The sequence below is a fragment of the Pavona decussata genome, unplaced genomic scaffold, assembly GCF_977016875.1.
Source record: "Pavona decussata unplaced genomic scaffold, jaPavDecu1.1 SCAFFOLD_143, whole genome shotgun sequence".
NCBI classification, from domain to species: Eukaryota; Metazoa; Cnidaria; class Anthozoa; order Scleractinia; family Agariciidae; genus Pavona; species Pavona decussata.
The window spans coordinates 3,452,501-3,477,183 of record NW_028145556.1 but is presented as its reverse complement, the minus strand read 5'-3'; the positions used below and the strand labels follow the sequence as shown (position 1 = coordinate 3,477,183).

Below are 24,683 nucleotides of genomic sequence, written 5' to 3'. Positions count from 1 at the left end.
TCGTTTCGTGCGCGTGTTGGTTTTATGAGAAAATTTTGCTTTTCTCATTGGTCAATCCATCAACCAATGCAATGAGGGAGAGCATGACCTCATGCAACAAATATGGATTCGTCACCAGTTCCACACAGCCGATGTAACCTTCTTCTGTATTTTCTTTGTTTTTGTGGTCATAAGTGTTAATTAATGTGAAACAATGACAAACGTAAACAGAAATTGATCCAAGGATTAAATAAGTGTTGGGGTGCAAATTTCAAATATCGGCAAGGACAGGAGGCACTTATTTCATGTCGCAAATCGTGGACGGATGGACATTTATTTTTGCAACATCAATAATATTTGTGCGCAAACATTCAAGGCTAGAACCTAACTAGCTAACTAGCTAACTGTGAACAGGCTCTCAAGTGGGGTATAGAGTGAAGAAAAAAATCGAACTCGGATTTTTGTCTTCTCCCTATACCCCACTTGGGAGCTTGTGACATTTGTTTATCCTTCACATGACAAAAAGATTAAAAATTTTCTGGGCGGATAAGTCATTAAGTGTCAGCTTTTTGATCCTGGCAAAGCTAAACTGAGCAGTTAAGTGGTCCAACTGACCAGCGAGTAGGCTCACTTGGTTGGCTTTTTACACATGAAGAGTGTTTTGGTAGCGGTGCCACCATTTAAGAGCAAGCGGAGGCGTGGGACTGGTAAAAAGTCAACTGAAAGGTAACATTTGTGATCACACCTCCCCTTTCTCATAATTTTTCTCGCTGCACTCCTCACTATTAGTGCTCGTGAACTAGCGCATAGCACCGAGCACCAACATTCCCTAGTCCATGTACGGCTTTCTCCAGGCCCTCACGGTCAATTTGTTTCGGTGACGTATGGGCCACGTGACCCGAAACGGATTGACCGAGATGAGAAACAGAGAGAGGCCTATAGGAACTAAGCAAGCACCAACTTAGAGAACATGTACGAACACTGGGTCCAATTTGTGGTCTGCATTGAACGACGTCTCTGTTTGTGAGCGCATTGTGTGGCTGCCTACAGTACACTGCAAGGCGTAGCCAATCGAACGTTCGATAATCGAACTCAATCCAGTTCGATTGTGTTGGTTAATCCAACGCAACCAAACAACGAAAATTTCTATGAGTTCGATTGCCTAACCAATCCAACTAATCGAACTTAATCCGATGGATTGAGTTCAAAAATCGTACTCATTCAAGCTTAATCCAGGCCCGTGTTAATCCGATGAACCGAAATCGAACTGAATCGTCGACAGAGCTTGCCAGTAAACTTAGGTTATCTAACTAAAATTGACAGAAAAAGAAGAATATTCAGCCTGGGCTGGAAAAACAATATTCTTATAAAAAAAAGAGTGTAAGTAAAAAGATAAAACAAGACAAAAGAAGAACTTTTCAGAAACTATTTACCATTAGATGCACGGATTACACTGTATAACACTTTAATTAGTCCCCTTTGCGACTATGCTGATGTTATCTGGGGTGACAAAGATAACACTACACTTATGGGCGATTTGCAGATTCTGCGAAATAAGACAGCAAAAGTTATCCTTGATTTGCCTGGCTATGCCTCATCCACCGATACACTCAAGTCACTTGGCTGGCCAACCTTGTCCCAACGTCGGCTTATAAACAGATACATGATCACTTTTAAGTATATTCATGGACTCGAAGATTATAATTTTAATATTCTTAAGAACAGCGATATCCATTCCTATAACTGATCCGGAGAAAGAATGATTTCCGTCTTCTACGCGTACGAACAAACTACGGAAAGAAGACACTCCTTTACCAGGGTATTAAGGAATGGGACCTTTTAGAACAGTCTTTCAAAGACATAAATTCTTTTTTCAGTTTTAAACAACGTATCAAAGAGCGTGTTTTTACCTAGTTTTTAATTCTTTTTTTTAATTTTTATTTCTTATTGCTGTCTTTGTATTTTCTACTTTTAAATAATCGTAATTCTTAAAATAATTGTAATTTTTAAATCATTTCTCAATCTACAGGGCCCCACTGAATATCACTTTCGCGATGTGGGCTCCCTGTATAAAGATTATTATTATTATTATTATTATTATTATTATTATTATTATTATTATTATTATTATTACTATTATGTTTATTTTAATGAGTTTTACCTCATTAATATGACATAAAATGGCTTTATTTCTCAAAAAAGTGGAAAATTTATGTATAAAAAAAGTTAGCTTTTTTTACTGTAACGCTGTCTTGGGGCAGGTCGTTTGAGAAAACGAATCATTCAATTTTCATGAAATTTGGCAATCTTATGTTTTGGGGGATGCGAAATGCAATGATGTGGTTTTTGAAGCCATTAGACTGAAACTTGGCTCAATAAAAGCAAGTCAACATGAAGAAAAAGTATTTTTCAACTTTGACCGTTGCCATGGAAACATCACCTCCCCACACCTTTACAAAAAGTAGATCACTGCATTCTACAATGCTTTTTGTATCTCCTTGCCAATTTTGGCCTCTATCAGACTTATTTTGAAGGAGATTGACTTGCCCCAAAATTGTAGGTATCTCACAGCGGGTGCTCAAGTACCCACACCCCTGTTCCAAGTGGTGCGTAATGACAGTTGGTGAAAATATGTTCGAAAGGCAGTTGAAACAATGTACTCTTGACTCGTCATGAGTTTTTGCTCAATATTTGTGCTTATCATGGAACACTCCTTACAACAAATTTGACAAGATTTTGTCGTTTTTGCGGGTATCTACTCCCTTAAATTAAGTTTTGGTTTTGATTTACGATCAAGTCTGGCCAAAGTTCTAGCTAGAACTCGGTAGAAGTTAAACATGACTTACTGAATGCGATAAAGTGAAAAGTTCAATAAGTACAAAGATACGAATTGCGTTGTTTCGGTTTATTGAAGCTGGTTAAAGATACCATGTCTGTGTTCTTTCGGCCCAAGTGACAGAAACGTCCGGAAGCTATGATTCAATTACAAGTACGCAGCTTGATTGATTAAAAAACTTTGTGGTGTGCTAATAAACTTAAATCTCCCTTATTAGTCCAGTCAATCAACGAAATTTGTAGGGGAAGATCAAAGTAATTGCAACATATTTTTTTCACTTTTCTGAGGTTGAAAGTAGCTAGTTTAAACAACATACTAGAAGTTCCTCAAAATTCGCGAAGTGGAACATGGTTAAATTGGCCTGAAAAGTGGCTCACTTTTACCACAGGGCACCCAAGCAAAAAAAAAGGAAAGTTATTACAATTCAGCTCAGTTTGAATTTTCGTGCTGTTTTTTCTTTTGTTTTTGTCTTTTTGTAATAGATACACAACAGAAAAACTAATTTGAGTATGTATATGTTTATCTAAATCATTGTTGATTACAATCAGGATTATTATACGAAATATTTTTTATCAGGACTGCTGAATTGTGGAACCCGTTGCCTTCTTGCACTAAAGCAACTAATTCACTCCCCATTTTCAAGACTAACTTAATTAGTATCTACTTATCCAAGCTTGTATCCGGCCTATAGTTCTCCGAGGTAAAGTGCATGGTGCTTGCGACATCTTTTATTTTCTTACGATTGTTTATTCACTTACTTTTTCTTGTAGTAGTAGGGGGTCAGATTGCAATAGGGACGCAAGTTCTGTTTCTTTCCCCCGTCACAGCCTGTATTTTTACTGTATTTCTATTGAATAATATCCTCATGATCATGACTATTGCGTGTTATTTCACTCTCAACTTGTCTCTGTTCTTCTAGTGGATATTTTAAAGTGATTTGCTTAAGGATTATAGGTTTTCAAAAAGTGTGTTGAATGTCAAATCAAGTTAGTCCGTTTTAACAATATCAAGCCGCTTTTGGCAAGGATTAGTACTATACAACCTAATACCGGCAGTCGCCATATTTGGGTGTGAATGTAAACTTGTTACGGGTTTTGATACTAAAAAAGAATCTTGTGTTGGTTTAAGAAAGCGATGTGTATCAACATAACTCTTTTATTCTTGCATTAAAAAGCGCCTGTGTACATTATTTGGACAAACATTCAAAGAGCATTTGTTTCGTAAACAATAACTAATTTAACGTGCGTATGGACTCGGATAAAAGGACATAAAGGACCTAACCGTGCAACGTGTATAAATTACCACAAACTCGGATATAAATGGTGACGGTGACGGTGACGGCAGCAAAAACATTCTCTATAAAGTGAATTAGCGTTCTTTTATAACTTCATCGTGACAATTCCAACTCGCTAAAGTTTTTAATTGTAGGTGAATTCTCCTGCAGTCGGATTCTTACTGCCCGGTTCCAACTTTAAAAAGAGAAACCGAGAAACATTTTGTCGTTGTTTGTTTACGTCCTCCTTTAAACGTGAAATTAGGAAATTTCACGTGGTAGTTCGCGTACAGTGACAGCAAAGAAATATGCCAAATCTACTGCTTTATTGACGTTCACGTTGCATCTTATAAACTCCTTATAATCGGTCTGTATTGAGTGACGGAGGGAGGGGGGGGGTTGTTTCACCAAATTGCTCGGCCCCCTGTTGTTTTAGCCTTGCTACGGGACTGGGATCAAACCACGAACTGGTACACAGCAATGAGAGAAACTTGACTTGGGTCCAACAGCTTTTATTTCTTGAACTCAAGCAACTTCACAGAAACATCATCTTACAGGTTGCTTCAAATGTAATCATGGATGTAATTATACAAGTTGTCATAGATGTATTCGAAAAACAGTACAAACTGACTACGTTATATATCAGGATTCGTACAACAATTGAACTATAAGAAATACAAAGAAGTGCATACAGAATCCGTTTGATCTTAACGAAAGTAAACCACAAAATATTTTGTTAACTTCAGAAGCTTTTGTTGCTAAGACTATTTTTAAAAGTAACCTAAATTGAAAAATCGTTAAAACAAATTTCAAAGCTAGTAGAGTCGGCAAAGGTTCTTGGAGCACGTTCTAGCGAAGTAGGAATAGAATTGTAAGGTCAGCGAGCGGCTGTTGAAACATGTACCATCGCTCAGTTTTTAATTACAGAGTTTACCATCTAAAGTTGACAAAAACTGCATACATGTATTAAGAATTCTACGAATTGGCAAAACCATCACGCATACTTTAATCTGGATCTGGCTATTTCGCTGAAAAGAGCAAACACCGAAAAGCAAATTAACAGCTATTAATAAGCGAAGGTTCGACTAAAAGTAACTCAGAATGTATCGAAAACCAGCGAAAAGTGTCAAACTGAATAAACACCACACAAATTAAAAGGAAACTAATAAAGGAAGATAGATTAACCTAAGTCGAGTAATTATTTGGCGAAATAGTTATTTTTAGAAACGATCACAAGGAATATTTGTGCAGTAACTCAATGTTGCGGGTTGCATTTAAACAATTAAGTTCGTTGCACCACGAGAACAAGCACTGTTGGCTTTTTTGGATTATTGTTTAGCAAATAACACAAAGCATGAAAACAAAGCAATTAATTGACAGGATCCCTTTACGGTTGAATGCGGCTAAATGTAAATATAGTGAGGCGGTGTATTCCCTTAAAAACTAAATGCTACGCTAAGCAATAATAAAATGCTAAATCCTTATGCAAAGCTGGATACAAAAAACACTAATTCTTGAAGCTAATGCCCAATTCACACCCAGGCTTAAACACATTTCAAAGCTGTTTAGTTAAACACAGTTTAAAATTGTTTCCTTCATAACAGCTGCTTTTGGATTTTTTCGACTACAGATCAAACATAAATGAAAGCATAAGTAAAGTTTACTTAAATCATACAGTCAAAGCCAATGGTCCAGCTTTCTTTTTCCTTTTTTCATTTTGTTAAACCTGGTGTAATTAAACATGTTTTGTTGGTGTGAATGGGGCTTAAGTTACCAATTTAACCTCTTCAATCGCACAAAACATGAGAAACTTGTTATCATGCAGTGCCAAGCGCTCCTAAAAAATACTGATTTTCCCTCATAAAACTATAATGCGGCAATCGATATCAACTGAAATGGCTTCAAAACATCCGCTTTTGTCAGTTTCACGTGAATTAATTTAGAGGAATTTTCCAAGCAAAGCATAGCCTCCAAAAATTAGAAAATTCCTTGGAGACAATCTTGGAAAAAACTAACTGAGAAAAAATGTGTCTTGTGCGCATAGATTCTAATCTCCCTTAAGAAAAACTCTGTCTTGAGAGTAGAAAAACCGTCACCTCATTCAGCCCTTATTTTCAGCGGCGGAACAACACTGATAACGTTGACGGGGGTGGTGGTGGGGGGACTCACTTATTGACGCATCACTGTAGCGGTGGAATTTGTAGGTCGACAAAAAGTTTCTTAACAGTTTTATCCAAGATTGATATTGAAGAGCTACTGTTCTTTTTATTTGCTCGCGAACGAGGTAGTTCTGGAGAAAAGTGACCGATAAATCCAAATTGGATTGTTTTGGTAAACTATTATCCATATAGCGATGTTTTGCATTAAATCACCATTGATATCAATATGCCAACCGGCCAGTGACCTGTTGGCTTTTGAAGCAGAGAGTTCTTATGTTTTAACGTTTTACATATTTGTACAACAAAAACAACAACAACAACAACAACAACAACAGCAAAAACCAAGAAAAAAAGTAAAAAAGAAATAGGAAAAATAAGCAGGCCTGCACCGGCCCTAGTCTCGGGTTTCTGCTGATGTACTCCTTCAGCTGGCCAATAAAACCGCTAATGGCATCGCTCTCTCGTGATTTTGGCAATCTTTTTTTCACTTTCAACAGGAACGGACTGCTTACAATAGCTTCGCCTCGTACCGTTATGGAAACATTAAATTCTCCTGCTTCTTCGAGTTTGTACTTTACTTCATAGCGGCCATGTTTTGAATCTGTTATGTTGGGTTTCGCGACTCTTCCGGTCACCGGTGATTGAATCTCAACATAGACGTCATCCATTTTGCTGTAAGTTGTCTGACCCCGTGAATCCCTTGTGACAATCGTAAAAGTGCAATGTTCTCCTTGGTAACCCTCTGTTAGTCCCTTGCCTTGCGCAATCGAAAGCGAAGGCTCGGTATTAGTGACAGCAAACAACTTTCCTAACTCGTTTGCTATGTTTGACGCGTCATTAGGCACGTACTTTACTCCAGCGGCCATTTCGGTGGAGCGGCTTATTCCCGGCGACGATAAAAAATCTTGAAATCTGCGTTCAAGGGTTTGTTCGATGTTTAAAATCTCCGGCAGATTGTTTCTTTCTAGAACACTTCTGCCAAATTTCAAGCTGATGCCTATAGCCTTTAGTTTCGTATTCAGTTTGGTCATCTGGGAAGATAATTTATCTTGCGAATTTTCTTTCTGCTTCCGTAACTCTTTGTTCATGGTTTCTTCATGACCACGAATTAAATTTATGAGGCGTTCAGCGAACCGGTGGACTTCAGTCTCGGCTTGATCGAAGCTGTGATCCAACCTTACTCTTCTTTTCTCAAGGTTTTCCTTTTCTTTCCCCAAAAGACGTTCAACTTCTTCTACCTCTTCAATTTTTTTTGTAATGTCTGATTTCTTCCTATCAAGCCCTTGCTGTAAGGAAATTATATTGTGGTCGCGATGCTCTAATATGGCGCAGTCCCGACAGATGCACACTTTGCATTTGTCACAGTAATACCTGAGATCATCGTTATGTTCCTTACAAATGTTTGCCTTCCGGGCGTAATCTTGCACATCACTCGATTCTAAACTTGAAATTTCTTTGGCATGATGACCTCTGAAAATCTTTCCTTTCTTATGAGCACCATTAGCACAATCTTCACACAAGAAGCAGGTACAATTGAAACAATAAAACTTCAAAGGTTTTCTCTCGCCACAGTTTCCACATTGTGATGAATCTTCCTGCCCTTTCTCGCTGTAAGCCTCTACAATTTCGACCAAATGCTTACAGAAGAGGTTGGATGGCAGACTGTTTATGTCGTTGTTAGGACATTCGGTGATATGACGGCAGGTCGGGCAAGGCAATTTTTCGGCTTCACGCTGCTGTTGCAACCAACGTTCCAAGCACGTTTTACAGAAGGTGTGGAGACATTTTAGTATCTTCGGTTCTTTGATCTCATTGAACTGCTCTTGGCACACAGAACATTCCAGTTCTTTCTTAACATCGTCGAAGAAAGATTTTAATTATTAACACAAAGCGACGGCAAATTTTAGAAAACGGAGGACAGCGATTCCTTGAAAGGCGGAAGTTTAGCGACGCTCGCACCAGGGGCCTCTCGGTTGGAAAGGAGGAGTGCTTTCGTTTTGGATTGAATTTTGGGATAAACACAGAAATGGAACGCGAATGAAGTGTTCCGTTTCATATTTACGCGGAATGATGTAGGATAGAATGCGAAAAGTACAATGTACAATGAAACTGATTGAATTTTGGCGGGCATGGAACGCCATAGTTAACAGAATCTTGCGCGCACTCCACCCCTCGTCCGCGAGAGAAGGCGAACGACTTCGATTCGTTCGATTTGTCTGCGGGCAAAGTTCGAAGCATTCTCGTTCCCAGAGCCACCTGGTCTTCTTAACCGTCGGAGGCTGGGTATAAGAACCAAGTGGCTGCATCGCCGCTGATGCGGGATCAGATATCAAACTTGATAGCATGAAACTACCATCTGCAGTGATTCTTTGAAGCGACTCGTTAGACTTCTCTTTATCCAAAATGGAAGGAATATTAAGCCACGGTATTAAAATTTCGAATTGTTTTATTTTTGGCCACCCAGAGGCGCTCATTGGAAAAAAAATTAGGAAGGTTTTGGACAGTTTTGAGATTAGGAAAAAGATCAAAGCAGCTGTAGTTGATAAGGCACACCTTATTGCAGAATGGTAACAAGTTTTATTCTACTTCTTTTCACAACAAACATACAGATACTCTAGAACTATACACTTTGTGATCAGCCTATACAAACCTGTGAATTAGGTTAATCTCAATCACCTTTCACATCTGTTTCTTGTCATGGATTGTTTTAGCTAAGTTAACGCCCTCTGCAGGTTTTTATTTCTTAATGCTTAAAACTGCTCCAGGGCCGGGTAGTTCGAAAGCCGATTAACGCTAATCCACGATTAGAAGTTAATCGAGGTTTTCATCTCGCTCGTTAAAAATTGCTTTAAAGGCTAATTTCGAGCTAAAGATAAAGAAAAGTCGAAGTAAAATGAAACTGAGGGCCAAAAATCTTTTTGAAGAATCTTAATTGTTTAGTAATTAAACTCGAATCAAAGTTCTCGTTAATCCAGGATTAGCTTAATCGGGCTTTGAACAACTGGGCCCAAGTGATCAGAGAGTCAAACAGCGAGGGACGTCATTGTACAAAGAAAGAATTACAAGCGTCGTAGAAAGTAGCCGGCTTAGTTAGTCTTTTTCCAGAAAAATACTGATTACACTCGCGGCTAACTGCCACTCATAAATGATAAAATTATTTTATGAGTTAAAATAACAAAGCATATTCACACTCACTCGGGGAGTTCGAGTGCGGGAGTATTACAATCGTCATAAATCGCTTAGACTGCGAGCAGTCCTACTTTTTCCTCCTCAGACCACGCGCCTCAAAGCGACAGTAAAATTATGCAAATTAGAAAGGTGAACGAGCCGGAGGGCGCGATCGTGAAGAAAGACACTGCTCGCAGTCAATAAATCGCTCATTTTCAGGAGAGATTTTCTTTAAGACTAATTTAATTCGGGCGTTGCGTGCTAAGTCATCTCTTAATGATAAATGGCAAAAGAGAAAATCAAGAGATGAAAGAGAAATTAATCTTTATTTAAGGAAAACGGAGTTTACTTTGTCATATATTGGGGTTAAATTTGCCATGTCAACTAGCGATTTGAAGTTGGCGGTTCTTTTTAATCTTCAGGTTAATTGTTTCAGTGTTTCCGTTTTGGTTTCAATAGAAAGTAAAAATTTCCATAAACTAATGAGTAATCTAAAGAAAAAGGTAAATAGGAGTTGTGACTTGATTCCATGGTACATTTCCGTAGACAATTTTGTACAGTAGTATGTTCGATTAGATGATGGTTAGAGGATTGTGTTAATGGAAAAAGTAAAAATTTTGGAGGTAAATTACGTTTGAACATTAAAAGCTGTTGTTTGCAATTTTTGGTTTCTTGTTATTGTTGATCAGAAGCGATTTTCTTACGCATAAATAAGAAAAAACTATATATAGTAAAAAGCCGTCACGATGATGCCGAGACGTCGGCTTTTTACTATAATTTTTGCTTGTTATTGTTAATTCTGCAATGATTGGAGCGAGAATGGCCTTCCTCATCAATCGGATGTTGGACAGCGGTCTTCACAGACCGCTTATCTTTAGGGCTACGCTTTATTTGTTTTGGACAAAAATCTACACTTCAATAAAACAAACCGAAACAATTGAAAGACGTACTTTAATAGCAAAATCCGCTTTTGAAAAAGTTTAACGGAAAAACGTATGTAAAGATAATGGTTTACACCGGAAACTAAAATTGCAATCCAGCCATTTTTCGAATCAGAATCCAGACAGTGGAATCCCGAATCCACTGCCTAGAATTCGGAATCCAAGACTTTCTCGGATTAACTTGTATGGGGCGAAGTATGCACGAGTCTCCTGTATCTCAGTGTCACTCGGATTTCCTTTTTCCGAGTTTGCAGTTTGTGTCACTCACTTAATAATACGTCATTCTCGAAATATATGAAGTATATATAAATTCCGACACTTGTAAGTACTCAGTGGTCATCAAGAAGGTTCCTTGTTCTCCCATATGAAAAACTCGACCCGTTTGAGGCATAAAGTTAATTAATGGCTTGTCTCGAGGAAAACCCTTGACTATTGACTATTGACGTTTATTTGCCTTTTTCCTAATATATTAACAATTAATTCATTGTATGGCGAGGTGACCTCAAGAAACCACCAGGCTTATAGTTGAGGCCACCTCGTACCTAACAATATATGCTCACATGGTTTGTGCAACAAGTGTGCGGCTTTGCCAATTCAGTAAATATCTTAATAAAAACTCTAGCAGTTTATTCTTATAGTTGGAAAAACTTGTCAGAGAAGTAACAGGAAGGGACTGGCAAGTGACGAAAAACTCGTCGCTTCATTACTTGCTTAATTTATTGCTGTGAAATATTTTTTAATTTCATTTCATTTATAAAAGTTTAAAAGTCGCAACACGTTCATTTTTATATTTTACTGAGGTGCATTGCTAGAAATTTAGTTATATGAAAACATAATAGACTACAAACAATCTCAGAGCTCTTCTCGACGATCCTTTTCGCTAGCGGGTTTTTTAACTGGCTCGCTGTCACCAGCGCCAGTGTCAGCATCATATTCGCCTTTCTCGCTTTTGTCCTCCTTGTAGTATTGTCGCTCTTGTTCTATCAAATCAGACAACCTGTAGTATTCATTCCTAATAGCATTGATGCTTTCCTGAAAGAACAAAATAAGTGAGCTCAATCAGCAAGGGATGCCGAGAACGTGCTAATAAGTTAATGGCACCGGCCCAATGGCTCGTTTTGGTGGAATGTTTGTTCAGAAAGACACGTTACAAAGACAGATTACAAAGTTGCCTTTTAAAAGGTAATAAAATGATGTGGAATAAACTATTTTGCTTCGATGTTCTCGTCGGGTAGCCCTGGTTAGTCACGAGTAAGAAGCGAACAAGTCAGTTTACACCCAAAGAAAACAGGAAAAACTATATATTCTCTTGACAACGAGGAAAGAGAGAAATTAAAATATAAAAACAGAAAGAAACCAAGATAATGAATGCACTAAAAAGAATAATCATCTTCATTAACAGCAGGTCTGTAAAAGGGCATGGGCTCTTCCCACTAATTTCGAATTCACAAGAAATTCAAAATGGCCGCGGATGATGTAAACAAGAACGGTTAAAACTCTAAACGAATACTCACCTGGCCCGCTTCTTCCAGTTGACCCAGATCATCTTTGGAAAAATTTTTGTCTCCATCTAAATCCATTAGTTTAAACATCTTGAAAAAGATAAATGAAGGCATCAGCAATCGTTTTGTTTAAATGGTTTCTCTAACAACAGTTTTGCTGTGGTAAGTTTTTATATGTAAAGGTCATCTTAAGTTTTAGACTTTCTTTAAGTCTTTCGCTTCTCTTAGCCAACGGTCTAGAATTTTTTGTTTTTACCGTTGTTTGTTTGTTTGTTTTGTTTCCTAACAAAAACAGATCCTGAGCTCGACTTTTGGCTACGTCTACTCGAGTCAGTTTCTTCTTGGGCTTATGAGAGAGTTACAGCTTAAAACTAAGCTACAATCAGCCTGTAATAATTAGTATTGTATAATCAGTCTTAGTAGTCGCGACTGTATCTCTTTGAAGAACGGTTGTTCGAGAGCCTAATGTTGGTTATCTCACCTTTCTAGCTGTTAACTTCATGTCATCAGTCCAGTAAATTTTTTCTTTATTAAAAAACTGAGGATCCTAAAAATCAAAAGGAAGAAAGGTTAGAAAAAACCTCAAAGTGACCCACTGCAAACTTTTGTCACTAAACGAACTTTGTGTCATAAATATTAATGTAGGGCAAGAAAGTCATCAAGAATTGAAGACCGTGACAAAATGCTTTGGGAAGGAGGGAGGCGATTCTAAGGATTGCGTCTTGAACCGATAAAGATTTTGCGGCAAGTATATTTTTCTGCGTATTGAAGTTCTGGACAGTCTGAATTAGTGGGTAGTGTTGACAACAGGATAGACAGCCCACAAGGCCTACTACAAATCACATGTATTTGTCATATCAAGCTGAGGATTCGCTCTTACGAAGCGCTAGCGCTCGAAACGTCAGCTCTTGGATCTCTTTACGATAGGAGGGGTGTGTGTGTGTGTGTGTGTGTGTGTGTGTGGGGGGGGGGGATGTTCTCGTCAGAAAATCGAAAAGACCCTCAACGAGGCCAGAATCCAGAATCCAGTATTGTAGGCATGGCTCAAATTTGTATTCCATCCAAAATCTGTAACTTATCCGGTCTGAAGTTAAGTTACTTATATTTCTGGCCCCGGTTGTTCAAAGAACGGATAATTTTATCCACTGGATAGGATGCTTTGTGGCAAATCAATGTGTGCTTGAATGTCCCTGTAGTCCTATAATTTGTGTATAGAGTAGAGCATTTGTCTAATTTAAGTATGGAATTGTGTGGAAAAATTGCCAGAAGCGTTGATTGGTATACATTTTCCCTGCTGGATAGTGACTTACCCACTGGATAAAGTTATATGCCCTTTGAACAACTGGGGCCTGTATTTTAACGAAATTAATAAATCCATCCATGTCACAGACGTCGTAACCTGCGCACAACTACCCCCACCCCCCCCCCCCCTAACGCCAAATTCCGAGATGGCTGTTAGCCTGTGTAACAATCGTTTCGATTCCTTTGCTAGCACGCGCGAGATGTGAACGATAGCTTGTTCGTTCGCTTCGATCTCGCGCAGGCTTGGGAAGGAAACTACTGCTATACTGGATAATAGCTGTAAACAGGCTCCATAAGCTCACTCTACATAGGTTTCTACCTTTTTCAATTTCTTGACAAATTTCTTGTAAGAAATTCCATCCTTTTTTCCAAGAAATTGCTGCAACTGAGCTCTGTAAAAAGTCCAATGGAAAATTAAGTAACTAGCAAATTCCGTACCACTGAGGAATGTTTCAAATCCTTTTCCTCACAGCGTTCACTGAGAAACTGGACTATATAATTTCCACAATAGGTGATGAATTAACAATCAACGAAACAACAAACAAAAAAAAAACGCAAACAAGTAGTTCTAGAAGGTGGATTGTATTTCTTGACAGGCATGTGGGGTGTTGGTTGTTTTAGTGTCATGGCAAGGCTGAAACAGCACAAAGATACAGTTCGAAGATTGTGAGTGAAAGCCTGTGTTCGTAAAGAGAAAACATCCAAAAAAAATTCCGATAATAACTATAGCTTCCAGGCCACCAACACATAAACTTCACAAGCTGAGCTAGATCTCATATTCTGGGGTTTTCTTGAGTTGAGATTGTGTTCATAATCGAAGCGAGACCGGCGCTCTATCAGATAGTGAATAGGTTAGGCCTTAGTCACACTGAAACAGTGAGACTGTTCAATCTTTTATTATTAAAAACTGACTTATATTGGAAAACGCAGTTCCAGAGTTTTGATTGGTTTAGCGGCCATAGTATATGAGCCAGTAATGGGCTCCTGACCATACCCCACAAATACGGCAAGAGTACACATCAGGGGGGAAAGAAAATGTCATTAAGTCAGCAAGATTTAGCGATTTTTCGTCAGTGGTTGTTGTTAATAAAACAATTATTCTACTCGCGTTTGTTAGATACTTAACAATTATTGCACAAGCGTGCGTTGGATATTTAACAATTATTCCACGAGCGCGCGTTGGATATGAGATGATAGATAGCCAACAGGGCGCGCTGCGCCGAGTTGGCGATAATCAACTCATATACAACAAGCGCGAGTGGAATAACTGTTTTATTAAAAAAATCAAGAACTATTGCTAGATTTTGCTGATTTCGTTTTCAAAGAACAATCAGTAGACAAATTAATGGTCTCTATTTCTCAGGCATGGTATAATGGCTCATATACCATGGCCGCTAAGCCAACCAAATCGCTCGAATTGCATTATACAATGATCTAGTTTTCAATAAATAAACAATAGCCTCCATTTGGCGCGAAAATATGCTCAGATATCTTTCATCGGACATTATCTGTTCCAAGAACCGAACAGTTTTCCGAGAGCGAAGCTTGTGGAAAACTGTGAGCTTCCAGGAACAGATAATGTCCAAGGAAAAATATCCGAGCATATTTTTAAAGTCAAATGGAGGCTATTGTGTTTATTATCCTTCAAATATTTTTCGCAACACGCTGGATCTGCCAGTCTGTCATATGTCAATCATGTCACAGTTTGTCAACTGGCCTCGAAACTCCCCAAGTCTTTCAATATTCAGGGAAAAAGTATAACATTTGCCTGAAAGGAAAAGAAATTTTTTTTTTAATTGCGTGAAAGACAAAGGAAAGATACAAGTGGTGGATAAGGTTACAGGGAATCTAACTACCTTTCAAGAACAAGATCAAAGCGAAAAATTGTTAAGCAACACTTTCCGTAAAATGTGTAAACAGCTGTGAACGAAACAGCCGGCGCTTTGTCATTCTGTTCCTTTATCTCGTGTTCAATTGAGGCAGTATTTTATATTGAAAATACGATTGTGGAATTGACCAGCCGAAAACGACCAGTGAAGAAGTCGAGGCAGAACCGCCAGGACCTGCAGTCAAAAACGTCTCGGGGTATCATGGCTGGTTTATGTTTCGTGGACGTAATTTTGCCTTCGCGAGCAAGCTCGACCAGGTGAGCATGGAGAGCGGCATTTGCTGCCTTGAACTCTCTTCAGAAATGAGACCTAAATTTATGATTTATGATACCTATTCAGGCCTTATCACGGTTTTTGACGCCATTTTGACGAGTAGGCAAACAGGCTTGAAATAACAGTGTTTGTATGGAAATCCGATGTAAAATAATTTTCATAAAACATTGCTTCTGAAAAATTCATGAATTGGAAACTTTTGGCACTAGGAAAAGGATTTTAAGAAAAAAAATTGGAGGGATGTTGCTGTGCCAGAAAGCATCCAGTTGTGTTTGAACTTTCCATACAGCGAAGCAGCTGTGAACTGCTACAAAAAATAGTTCGCGGGAAAAAATACAGGGAAATGTATGGAAAGTTCAAAACACGACTGGACGCTATCTGGCACAGCTACATCCCTCCAATTTTTTTCTTAAAATCCTTTCCCTAGTTCCAAAAGTTTACAATTCATGAACTTTTCAGAAGTGATGTTTTATGAAAATTATTTGACATCGGATTTCCATACAAACACTGTTATTTCAAACCTGTTTGCCTACTCGTCAAAATGGCATCGAAAACAGTGATAAGGCCTATTGCTCTCATTCAATTCCGACTGTAATATTTGTTGTCGTGTGAGCGAGCTTCGACGTAAAATCTACGCAAAATATTTAAGAGCTCTTATTTTGCAAACTCGTTTAATAGCTTGTTGATGGCTTTGTCTTTTTGCCAGGGTGAGAGAAAGTTATAAATAACGAATGAGATGGGCTTACTTTTCGTCTTTCACATGTTTTTGTCACATTTTTAATTCAAGGACTGTTATCAGCTTATCGTCAAAAACGTTTACAGCGTATGAAGTTGATTTTTTGGTGCTTTCTGGTATAAACCGCTTTATCGACCAGCAGGTTTATATCTTCTGTCACAAAAAGCGAATCGTTCTCCCATCTTAACATTAAGCTTAATTTTAATATGCAAACTTCAACCTTTGAAGTTTGGGAACTGAGGGAATATCACATGGGGAATATCGGATATTCCCCAGTTTTAGCTGGGGAATATTCTTTTAGCTGGCGAATATTCAGTCACGTGACGCGTTAAGACCAATCGCGCGAGAGCGAAAATATCTGATGGATTATAATGGCTCATATACCATGGCCGCTAAGTCAATCAAATCGCTGGAATTGCATTGTGCAATGATCCAGTTTGTAATAAAAGATGTAAAGGCAACTCGGCGCGCTATCTTTCATCTTGTATCCTACGCGCGCTAGTGAAAAAACTGTTAATTATTGGCTCGGAGGTCATTTGTTAACGGCAACCATGATCTCATAGTGTTAACAAATGGTATAACATTGTGAACTAACTCATACCTTAGCTTTCTTCAGTACTTACATCAAGTCATTGTCTCTTCTTTCAATTAATTCCCTCATTGATTTGAAGTTGAATTTGTCAAGTGTTTGATTTGGTTCCAGTCCATCGCATTCCTCAGGAACAAACCCAGGTCTATGATGCCACCAAAGGTTCACGGCTATGTTTCGTCCGTATGAGCGGACTTGGTGAAACCTTCAAGGGAGAGGAAAATATAATTACAATATAACCTTATTATGTTATTTGAGACCTTGTCCATGGGTAAACGCTATTCCTCTTTTCCTCCCGACGTTTACCCGAGATGTTTGGGGCGACTTTCACGTACCGCTTGTAACGTCTCATATTATTGGCCGAGAGAACAAAACAACGTGCAACGGGACAATGCTGTGAAGACGTACGATAACATTTAGCTTTATTTTATTCCATTATTTTCACTACTTCGCTGCAAGCCTAAATATTTATCCACTTTCTTGCATCACATTTTTTTTGCTTTATGGAAACTGAGTTCTTAGTATTTCAATTAGGGAAAACACCACCTCTGGAAGTTTTCTTTAAAAAAGTTGTTATTTCCTTAAGGAGGTGTTTTCAGCTGTGAAATTGGAATGTGATATAGCCTATCTCTAATGAACGTTTGTTTTGAGCTCGCGCGCGCTCGCACCTTGGAGCCGGAGTTCGCATAATGATTAGTATAGTGAGCTTCATTAAAATCCAGCTTCGCTTGCACACTTGCACACCTCAAGGTTTCTTGTTGCTGACTCAATCATTCTCGCTTCAATTTTTACTCTCCTTTTAGCCTTAAACTAAAATCTGTTTCGACAGGTTCTTAGTAAAACTTGGTTACTTTCAGGCTAGCGGTTTAGGTTTTCCAAATCGTTTTGGCACGAACAAAGGAACCCTATCTAATTTCTTATTCCTTTTGCTTTCCAACTCATCACAGCTGCGGACACCTAGTTTTCGCATAACAATAACGTTTACCTTTAGGAAAGCCAATTAACTTTAACGTTCAACATAAATAGAGCTGCTTTGTAAACCAGAATGAGCAGCAGATTCTGTAGCAGATTCAGGAGCAGAATGAGAAGTAGAAGTAATAGTTACTTCATGTCTTGATCTTCTGATCCCGCGATGTAAGAACCTCAACTATCTTCACGAAATAAAACAAGTTGGACCAAACCTTGGACCTTTACAATCAACCCAGGTCACGAGTGAACGATATTTTTGAAATTTGAACGGAGTTTTGAAGTTTTGAAAAATCGCCAACGAGATTTCAGAGTTCCCGTATAAATTTCCCTAGCTTATTGGCGGTATAAAGCTATGAATTTTTCTTTACATTGCAAAATTCAATATTTCAAGAATAACAATTGTTTCCCAAGTATTTTGAATCTTTTTTTCAGTCAATGCGTCTTTTTCGGAACGATTTCCAAAGAAATGTCCAACATTCCATTCACACGTCGGACATTACAAAGAGAAATTCGAATGTTCATTTCATTCTTGGAAATACTGTTCACGCGCGACCTGGATTGACTGTAAAATCTGTACCGTAACAGCTGCTTGCCTTAAAAAGCTAGGCAACTGCAGGGCAGTATTGGGGTCCGAGGAAAATAGAGCTTTAGAATAGGTGCTAGTCTCCTACGCAGCCGTTCTTAGTGTCGTCACGCAACGCTCCTCCCCACAAACGGCCGTTGCGTGACGACACTAAGAACGGCTGCGTAGGAGACTAAATAGGTGCAGGCCTACTGAAATTTTTTCATGCGGGTTCAGACTTCCATAAGCAATGAAAACGCATGGAACACGAGACTTTTCAAACACCCTACTCAAAGTAGAGCTTTCGAAAGATGGACGGCAAAAATTGGGGCAAGGTGAGGTTTTATGCCTTATGGCCTTCCGTCCAAAGGAAAAATATATGAACAGAGGCAAACGAAAACAATGGCACAGAGGTGCAGGTCACTTTCAGGAAGGAAAAATTTCTTAAAATGAACTAAAGTCAGTGTCAACTACCTACGATAACGCGCATTCGATTGCACGCGTGTTGTCACTGATTTTAAAATATGGAGCATCTTTTTTATGACAGTGGAAAAGAAAACTCGATTTGAAACATACACTAGACTGACTCAGTGGAAAGCTAGGGGATTCCGTTGGAAAACCCCCAGTTTAAAAATACAAAAAATGGTGCAAATCTGTTTAAGAGGCGTAGTTAAGAAAACGTATTATTTTGATTCGTATGCACTTCAAAACAGCAGCAACACGATCGGAATTCAAGGAAGGGGGGTAAAAATCTAACACATATTCACTTTACAATGCACACTCTGGAAAGACAGAGATTTTTTGTGTACTTTAAAATTTCAGTTACCATCTGTTTGGAATGTACAAGCAATCACCAGCCTGCATGGTCACGTTGTAAAATTCAACCTCACTTAACCCAGGATACTTCTCAAAGTCCACCCTGAAAGAAAACAGAACAATAAGGTTTTCAAGGTTTTCAAAGACTATTTTATTTGGTTCTGTAATGATCCTCAATCATGTGGGAACAAACAGCTGTAATGATCGAGCAAGAAGAGGCGCTACAAACTCGAAGCTGTTGGAACTTGTTTTATTAACTGACACCAAGCGGTCGCTACAAAAGCACACACATTCAGGCGCGACAATTGTGGTCAGATGATCCTAATCCTACTCAGCTGCCTGAGAATTTAGAAGTGATGTGGCCTTTACCAGCGTTTGCTTCTGCAAGAACATTCTTACGTCTTAAATTTGACATATCTTTCTTTTGATAAATGACGGTAACCACCACAGTTATGTAGGTAATTCATCCAGCCACTTCATTTTCGTAGCTGCTTAAGCTGCGTACATAACTGTGATAGACACTCATTCATCAATTCTTTCATCTGCAGTTCAAAATTTGAACTCCATATGTTTCACTTCCAGTTCTTTCTTTCAGTTTTGCTTATTAGAAGGCTGCCATACCTATCAACATCCACACCACAATAACCATCTGCAGGGAAATCAATCGGTACCTAAAAGAAAACAAATCTTAAAGCAATCTATCACGCACACACTTTACGCTCTCTCGTCCACAGGAATCCTCTTTCGCGCTCGCGCGAAGACAAATAAGGGACTGGGGAAATTAAATGATGGGCGCGCGGGGAACTCGCTCTTCCCGTCGTCCCTCGCGGCACCGAAACTTGTCATTTCCGTTTTTCTTGCTATTTCCGCCATTTCGTTCCTCTTATTATGAAATGACTTCCGCGGAGGGAGAGGAAGCCTACAGCAATTCCAACAAAAGAGAGTAAATACTTTACTGTTCCTTAAAAAGAGGCCCATAAATTCAGATGAATGAAATAGACACCAAATTATGGTTAGAAACCGACAGAAGAAAATCAATTCAAAGCATTTTGCATCCCAAAGCTGATCTCAAGTCCAGTGGGGTCAGTAGTTTTGAAATAAATGTTACCCAACGCATTTTTTGATAGCGCGAAAAAAAAAACACTTCAGATATTATTTAATCTTGTACCTCTCTCAGGAGCCTCAGAGCGAATAAATCAACTCACACACATTTAAAATCTTTAAAGCCATAAAGTATATTTGACTGTGTAGCGTAATTTATTTGATCTTTTGACCAAATACCTGCCCTGAAAATTTTTTACCAGACGTGTGAAGGCTGACTGTCTCTTATTTAGTGGTGAAAAATGAAGAAGATTCAATAGCTTTAAAATGGCTAGCAAAACATCTTTTAAAATCTTTAATCGTCGCACTTTATTTAATCAGTAAATGCGTTGAACCAACCTTGTCTTTGTATTTATAATAATCAATGAATAGAAGTTCCTTGGTGCCTCTGAACAGACAGTTGATGTTATCAAACCCTTCATCGAGATGAAGAACAGATTTGGTTCCCCCACTGCTGAACCACATGATCTGCACAAGGAGAAAAAAAGAGAAAGAATAAGACAGTGACAAGTAGAATACTGGCCTTTGGCTTGGTATATTCAGAAACTTCCGACCTACAGTCCTCTTCTTGCCTTTAATTTAAGGAGGTCTTCTGTCGTCCCAGTGGGGTGGGGTGGAGTGGGAAATGAGGGTGGGTGGAGGGGTGAGGCTACTCAACAGCCTGAGAAGTTTCATACGCCGAGGCACCGCCTGGAGGTTCAATCCTCTAAACTTTCACGTACCAACTTTTCCTGACTTGGCGGCACTTTTACATCTTAAAGACACAAAATTGCCTTATAGTGATGTAATAAGAATAGGCTGTTCTATTTCGTCCGCTGTCACTGTGGAGTTGCTGGTGGTGTAGTGGTTATCACGTCTTCCTTGAATGCAGGAGACCGGGCTAGTTCGAGTCCTCGTCGGTGAGCCATATTTCCACATGGTATGTTATCATTGCCTTTACACGTTTATACTAACTTTGCCGCTTTCATATAACAAATCATTACAGTGATCCTATGTGAAATTGTGGCCGCTCCCACCTGTTCTGTTGCTGGATAGTTCAGCCACATTAAACAAGTTGAACGAATTGGAATAATCACGAAGTAGTACAAGCAACGCAAATTTATATTGTCAAGTGACGTTTCGTTGGCGTTGTCGTCGTGGTTTCTTAATTTTAAAGTCCCTATTTTAAGTCTTTCGGCGGACGATAGTCACGTGGCTTGCGGAATTGTTGGTTCGCAAGGTTTTGGCTGCAGAGCCCCACCCGCAAGCATTGGAACCGGGGAAGAATGGGAAGGAACCGCCACCGCTCATGTTCGGGGGCTTTACCTGGAAAGAACAACAGGCTGAAGGGAGGGGGGGGGAGTGGAGCCGTGGAAACCGTGTGGCATTAATGGGGATGACCTGACTTCACCACCAGGCAGAACTCATCGTATGCACTCCAAACACATCATTCCACCATATACTCCCACCAATGTCTATAAATTCAGCTTTATATGCATACCGAGAGCTGTGACACTCTGGAACAGCCTCCCACAGTCAATCATTGACATAAGCTGTAGCTTAAAGCCTTTGAGACAGAGATAAGGAAATTGTAATTTTTAAGGACCGATGCGCTGTGTAAATTATATTGAAAACAGCCAAGGTTCCGCTAAATAAATAAAGTGAAGTGAAGAGTACAAGTACTGGCGATGGTGGAGTCGTGCCGGAGTTAGCTGTTTTTACTTAGAGAATAACATTAATAATTAACTCACGGCGTCAGCTATGAGTCCTTTTTCTGTGATGTCTCGGCACAAGAGTGGAGAAGGAAGCAACACATCTTTCCTTGATGGTGAACAAATATAAAATATTAAAAATATGTAGTGTGTTAAAATAATAATTATTATTATTATCATAAACGTATGAAAGAAAAAGTAATGTTATATTTCAAAGGGAACTCCACTCTGACAACAAATTGACGTTAAATAGTTGGAAATAATGTCTAAATTCTAAATTTTATTTTGAATAGTGGAAATAAAGCCTGGTTTTCAAAAGCGACGCAAGCACAGGCCCAAGTACAACCACTAGTATAAAAGCTTTATGGAGGCTCGAGGCAGTTTTTTTGGACTTAGGGTGGAAGTTTTGAAATTACAATCTCGCATACAAGATAAACTTCGATCTCCTTCATATTACATTATCATTTCAACATATGATCAAACGGTTAATTTTCTCATCGGTTTCCAAGCAACAGCTATTACCATAGCAACGGAGGCACATAGCCTCTCATTTTAAACATTATCGATTATCTCGAAATCTAATCAGACACTTTATGATGAAACTTTAGGGATTTAAACTACTCAATCCAGACAAGTTGTAGGCAAAATTAGAAAAAATTCTGTAAGAGCGTTTTCAAGTAAATAATGAATCAATTTTTTTTGGGTGATTTTGTTTATTCCCACATTTTTCACCAATATCTTTGGCAAAATAAAACTTGACACTTTGTCTTTTCTGTGAAAGGGTCTTTCCTTATAGCAAAACATTCTAAATGTATATTGAGCTTCATAGGTGTCTCCGATTTTAAGACCCCCCGCGAATTTGAAACTAACTATCTTTGAAATCAATGTTTTTTAAACCCCCTGAGTGGCCTTAAGTTTGTAATGAACGTATCACAGCGACCTTAAATTCCTTAAGGCATAAGAATAGTGGTCACGTGTTTGATGACGTCACAATTGCGCTCAAAACTAATTGTCTGATGGGGTAAGAATGGTTCATTGTAACTCAAAGCTTGGCATGTGTGGTTGTAGCTTCTATCGTATAGTAACTGAATCTGTCCTGAATGGAATAGGTTTTGGTTTTGTTAAAATATAATGAGGAAGTTTAATAAGTTTAGTAAGTCACGTGACCTATTTTGTTAAATAATACTAAATACTGAGGTCAACCACTCAGGACAGATTCATGTAAGGCATAACCAGACAGTAAGAGAAACGTTCTAATCGATATCCATCATATGTAAACTCGGCACCACATTTTCTATTTGGGCAGAGAAACAATCAATACTGGTCACGTGACATCTATTTTCAAGACCCGAGGTTAGAAGTGAGTTAAAGTCATCAATTTCTGTGTCGCTGCCAAGTTTGGTGGTCTTTCAGTAAATTTCTGCAGAGTTATAATTGATTCTGTTTTTTACCTAGAGCCTTGAGCCATGCCTTAACCCTTTAACCCCTGATATCAGAGAACAAATTCTCCTATCTTGTCTCCATACTTTTCTTATAAAAGTACTGGGGAGAAGTTAAAAAAATATCAAGAAAATTCACCTTGGGTGATCATGTCCTTAATTCTCATGACTTCATGGATTGATTAAGCATCGATATTACAAGGAAAAATTTGGTGCTGATCACTGTTAGGGCTTAAAGAGTTAACATGCTTGAGAATGCATACCGGTAAGAATATGGAAATATGACTAATGTGAATAATTAAGTAAATTAGTGTGAATATTTGTTGATACTCAATGCATTGCTTCTCAATTGCGTATAAAACTAAATACAACGTATTATAGGGACCGGTCATAAATTAGAGAGGGGGGGAAGGGCTGATGCATTTTTATTTTGGCCTACCAGTTTTGGGGAGACCCTCCCCATTCCAGGTCCAGAAAAAATGTTGACCCTCCAAAATAGTTTGCACAATTTATCATGACCCTCCCCCCCCCCCCCCCACCCCTCCTGCCACACTAAGGCTACCCGTATTGCAGCATGGCCTGAATTGTATGACACTGACCTTAAACTAACAGAGACGAAAACAAGTTGCATTTCTTCCTGATCTTGTGGTTACGTTCATTGTGATTCCATGATCGTCTAGGTACAGGATTTCATCACCCTCTTCGTGTTCTTCATATTCTTCTTCTTCGACCGGACATTCTCAGAACCGATTTCAGCAAGAATGTCCTCCTTCTCGTCATCTTCATCACATGTGACCACCTCATCCTCTTTACTCTCATTTGTGTCACTGTCTTGCTCCCTTAGTTTTTGTGTTACAGCCAAATGGTTGGTTATGTACCTTTGGACTTCATTGAGTTTTGCTTTCTTCTTTCTCTGGCAGTCTATGTTGTGGTGTCTCAGGTATTTGTCCAAAACAGCTATTGTCTGTTTGGTTAGAGAACCATCTTCAAGCATGGCAACCCAATCAAAATCTTCATATTTCTTCCCTGCCTGGGCAGATTTTTTTTCAGCTCTCTCTTTGTGAGAAAATTTCTGAAAAAGCACTTTCTACCATAAAAGAATACATTCCAGGTCTTTTGGAAGAAAATGGGCAACTTTCTGTCAAAGAAGACCATCAAAGTGAAAGTACTGGAAGTGAAATTGAATCAGATCTAGAGCAATGATCATTATCAAGCTGTTAAGTGATTAGTTTACATCACTTCAATAAACCAGTTATTAATCGTTAAAAAGATATATTTTACATTCTATTTTGACAATATACTGTTTGTTCAAGTCAGGAGAGGATCTAGACATAGGACCAAGACGTGTCATTAAAAACCCATGTTTATATTCAACAGTCATCAAAAAAAGGATGTGTTCCATATCGTTAGACAGTCGAAAGGAAACATTTTTATTAGAACGCTTTTTAGTAGTTTCAA

General features: G+C 38.7%; 3 protein-coding genes across 5 annotated transcripts in view; 1 reads left to right on the top strand and 2 right to left on the bottom strand.

The window, feature by feature from the left end:
* Positions 1-4,666: 4,666 nt before the first annotated feature.
* Positions 4,667-8,118, bottom strand: LOC146466636 (E3 ubiquitin-protein ligase TRIM71-like; the record flags this gene model as incomplete). Its single annotated transcript, XM_085127096.1, has 1 exon — positions 4,667-8,118. A coding segment is annotated over one exon (1,593 nt), but the record flags the coding sequence as incomplete, so codon positions are not given.
* Positions 8,119-10,781: 2,663 nt separating this feature from the next.
* Positions 10,782-24,683, bottom strand: part of LOC146466635 (bifunctional peptidase and arginyl-hydroxylase JMJD5-like) — a 23,837-nt gene continuing 9,935 nt past the window's right edge. For both annotated transcript variants that reach the window (XM_085127021.1, XM_085127022.1), the window contains exons 2-10: positions 21,826-21,895; positions 20,435-20,563; positions 19,616-19,665; positions 19,005-19,097; positions 16,682-16,852; positions 13,480-13,552; positions 12,340-12,405; positions 11,871-11,948; positions 10,782-11,388 (exon numbers count right to left, since the gene is read on the bottom strand). In XM_085127021.1, the coding sequence (XP_084983147.1) occupies positions 11,209-11,388; positions 11,871-11,948; positions 12,340-12,405; positions 13,480-13,552; positions 16,682-16,852; positions 19,005-19,097; positions 19,616-19,665; positions 20,435-20,563; positions 21,826-21,895 (910 nt within the window). In that variant the 3' untranslated portion in view covers positions 10,782-11,208. The remainder of the gene's footprint in view (positions 11,389-11,870; positions 11,949-12,339; positions 12,406-13,479; positions 13,553-16,681; positions 16,853-19,004; positions 19,098-19,615; positions 19,666-20,434; positions 20,564-21,825; positions 21,896-24,683) is intronic.
* LOC146466634 (ribitol 5-phosphate transferase FKRP-like) overlaps positions 14,993-24,683 on the top strand; it is a 29,412-nt gene continuing 19,721 nt past the window's right edge. For both annotated transcript variants that reach the window (XR_014867940.1, XM_085127023.1), the window contains exon 1: positions 14,993-15,306. The gene's annotated coding sequence lies outside the window, so the exon portion shown is untranslated. The remainder of the gene's footprint in view (positions 15,307-24,683) is intronic.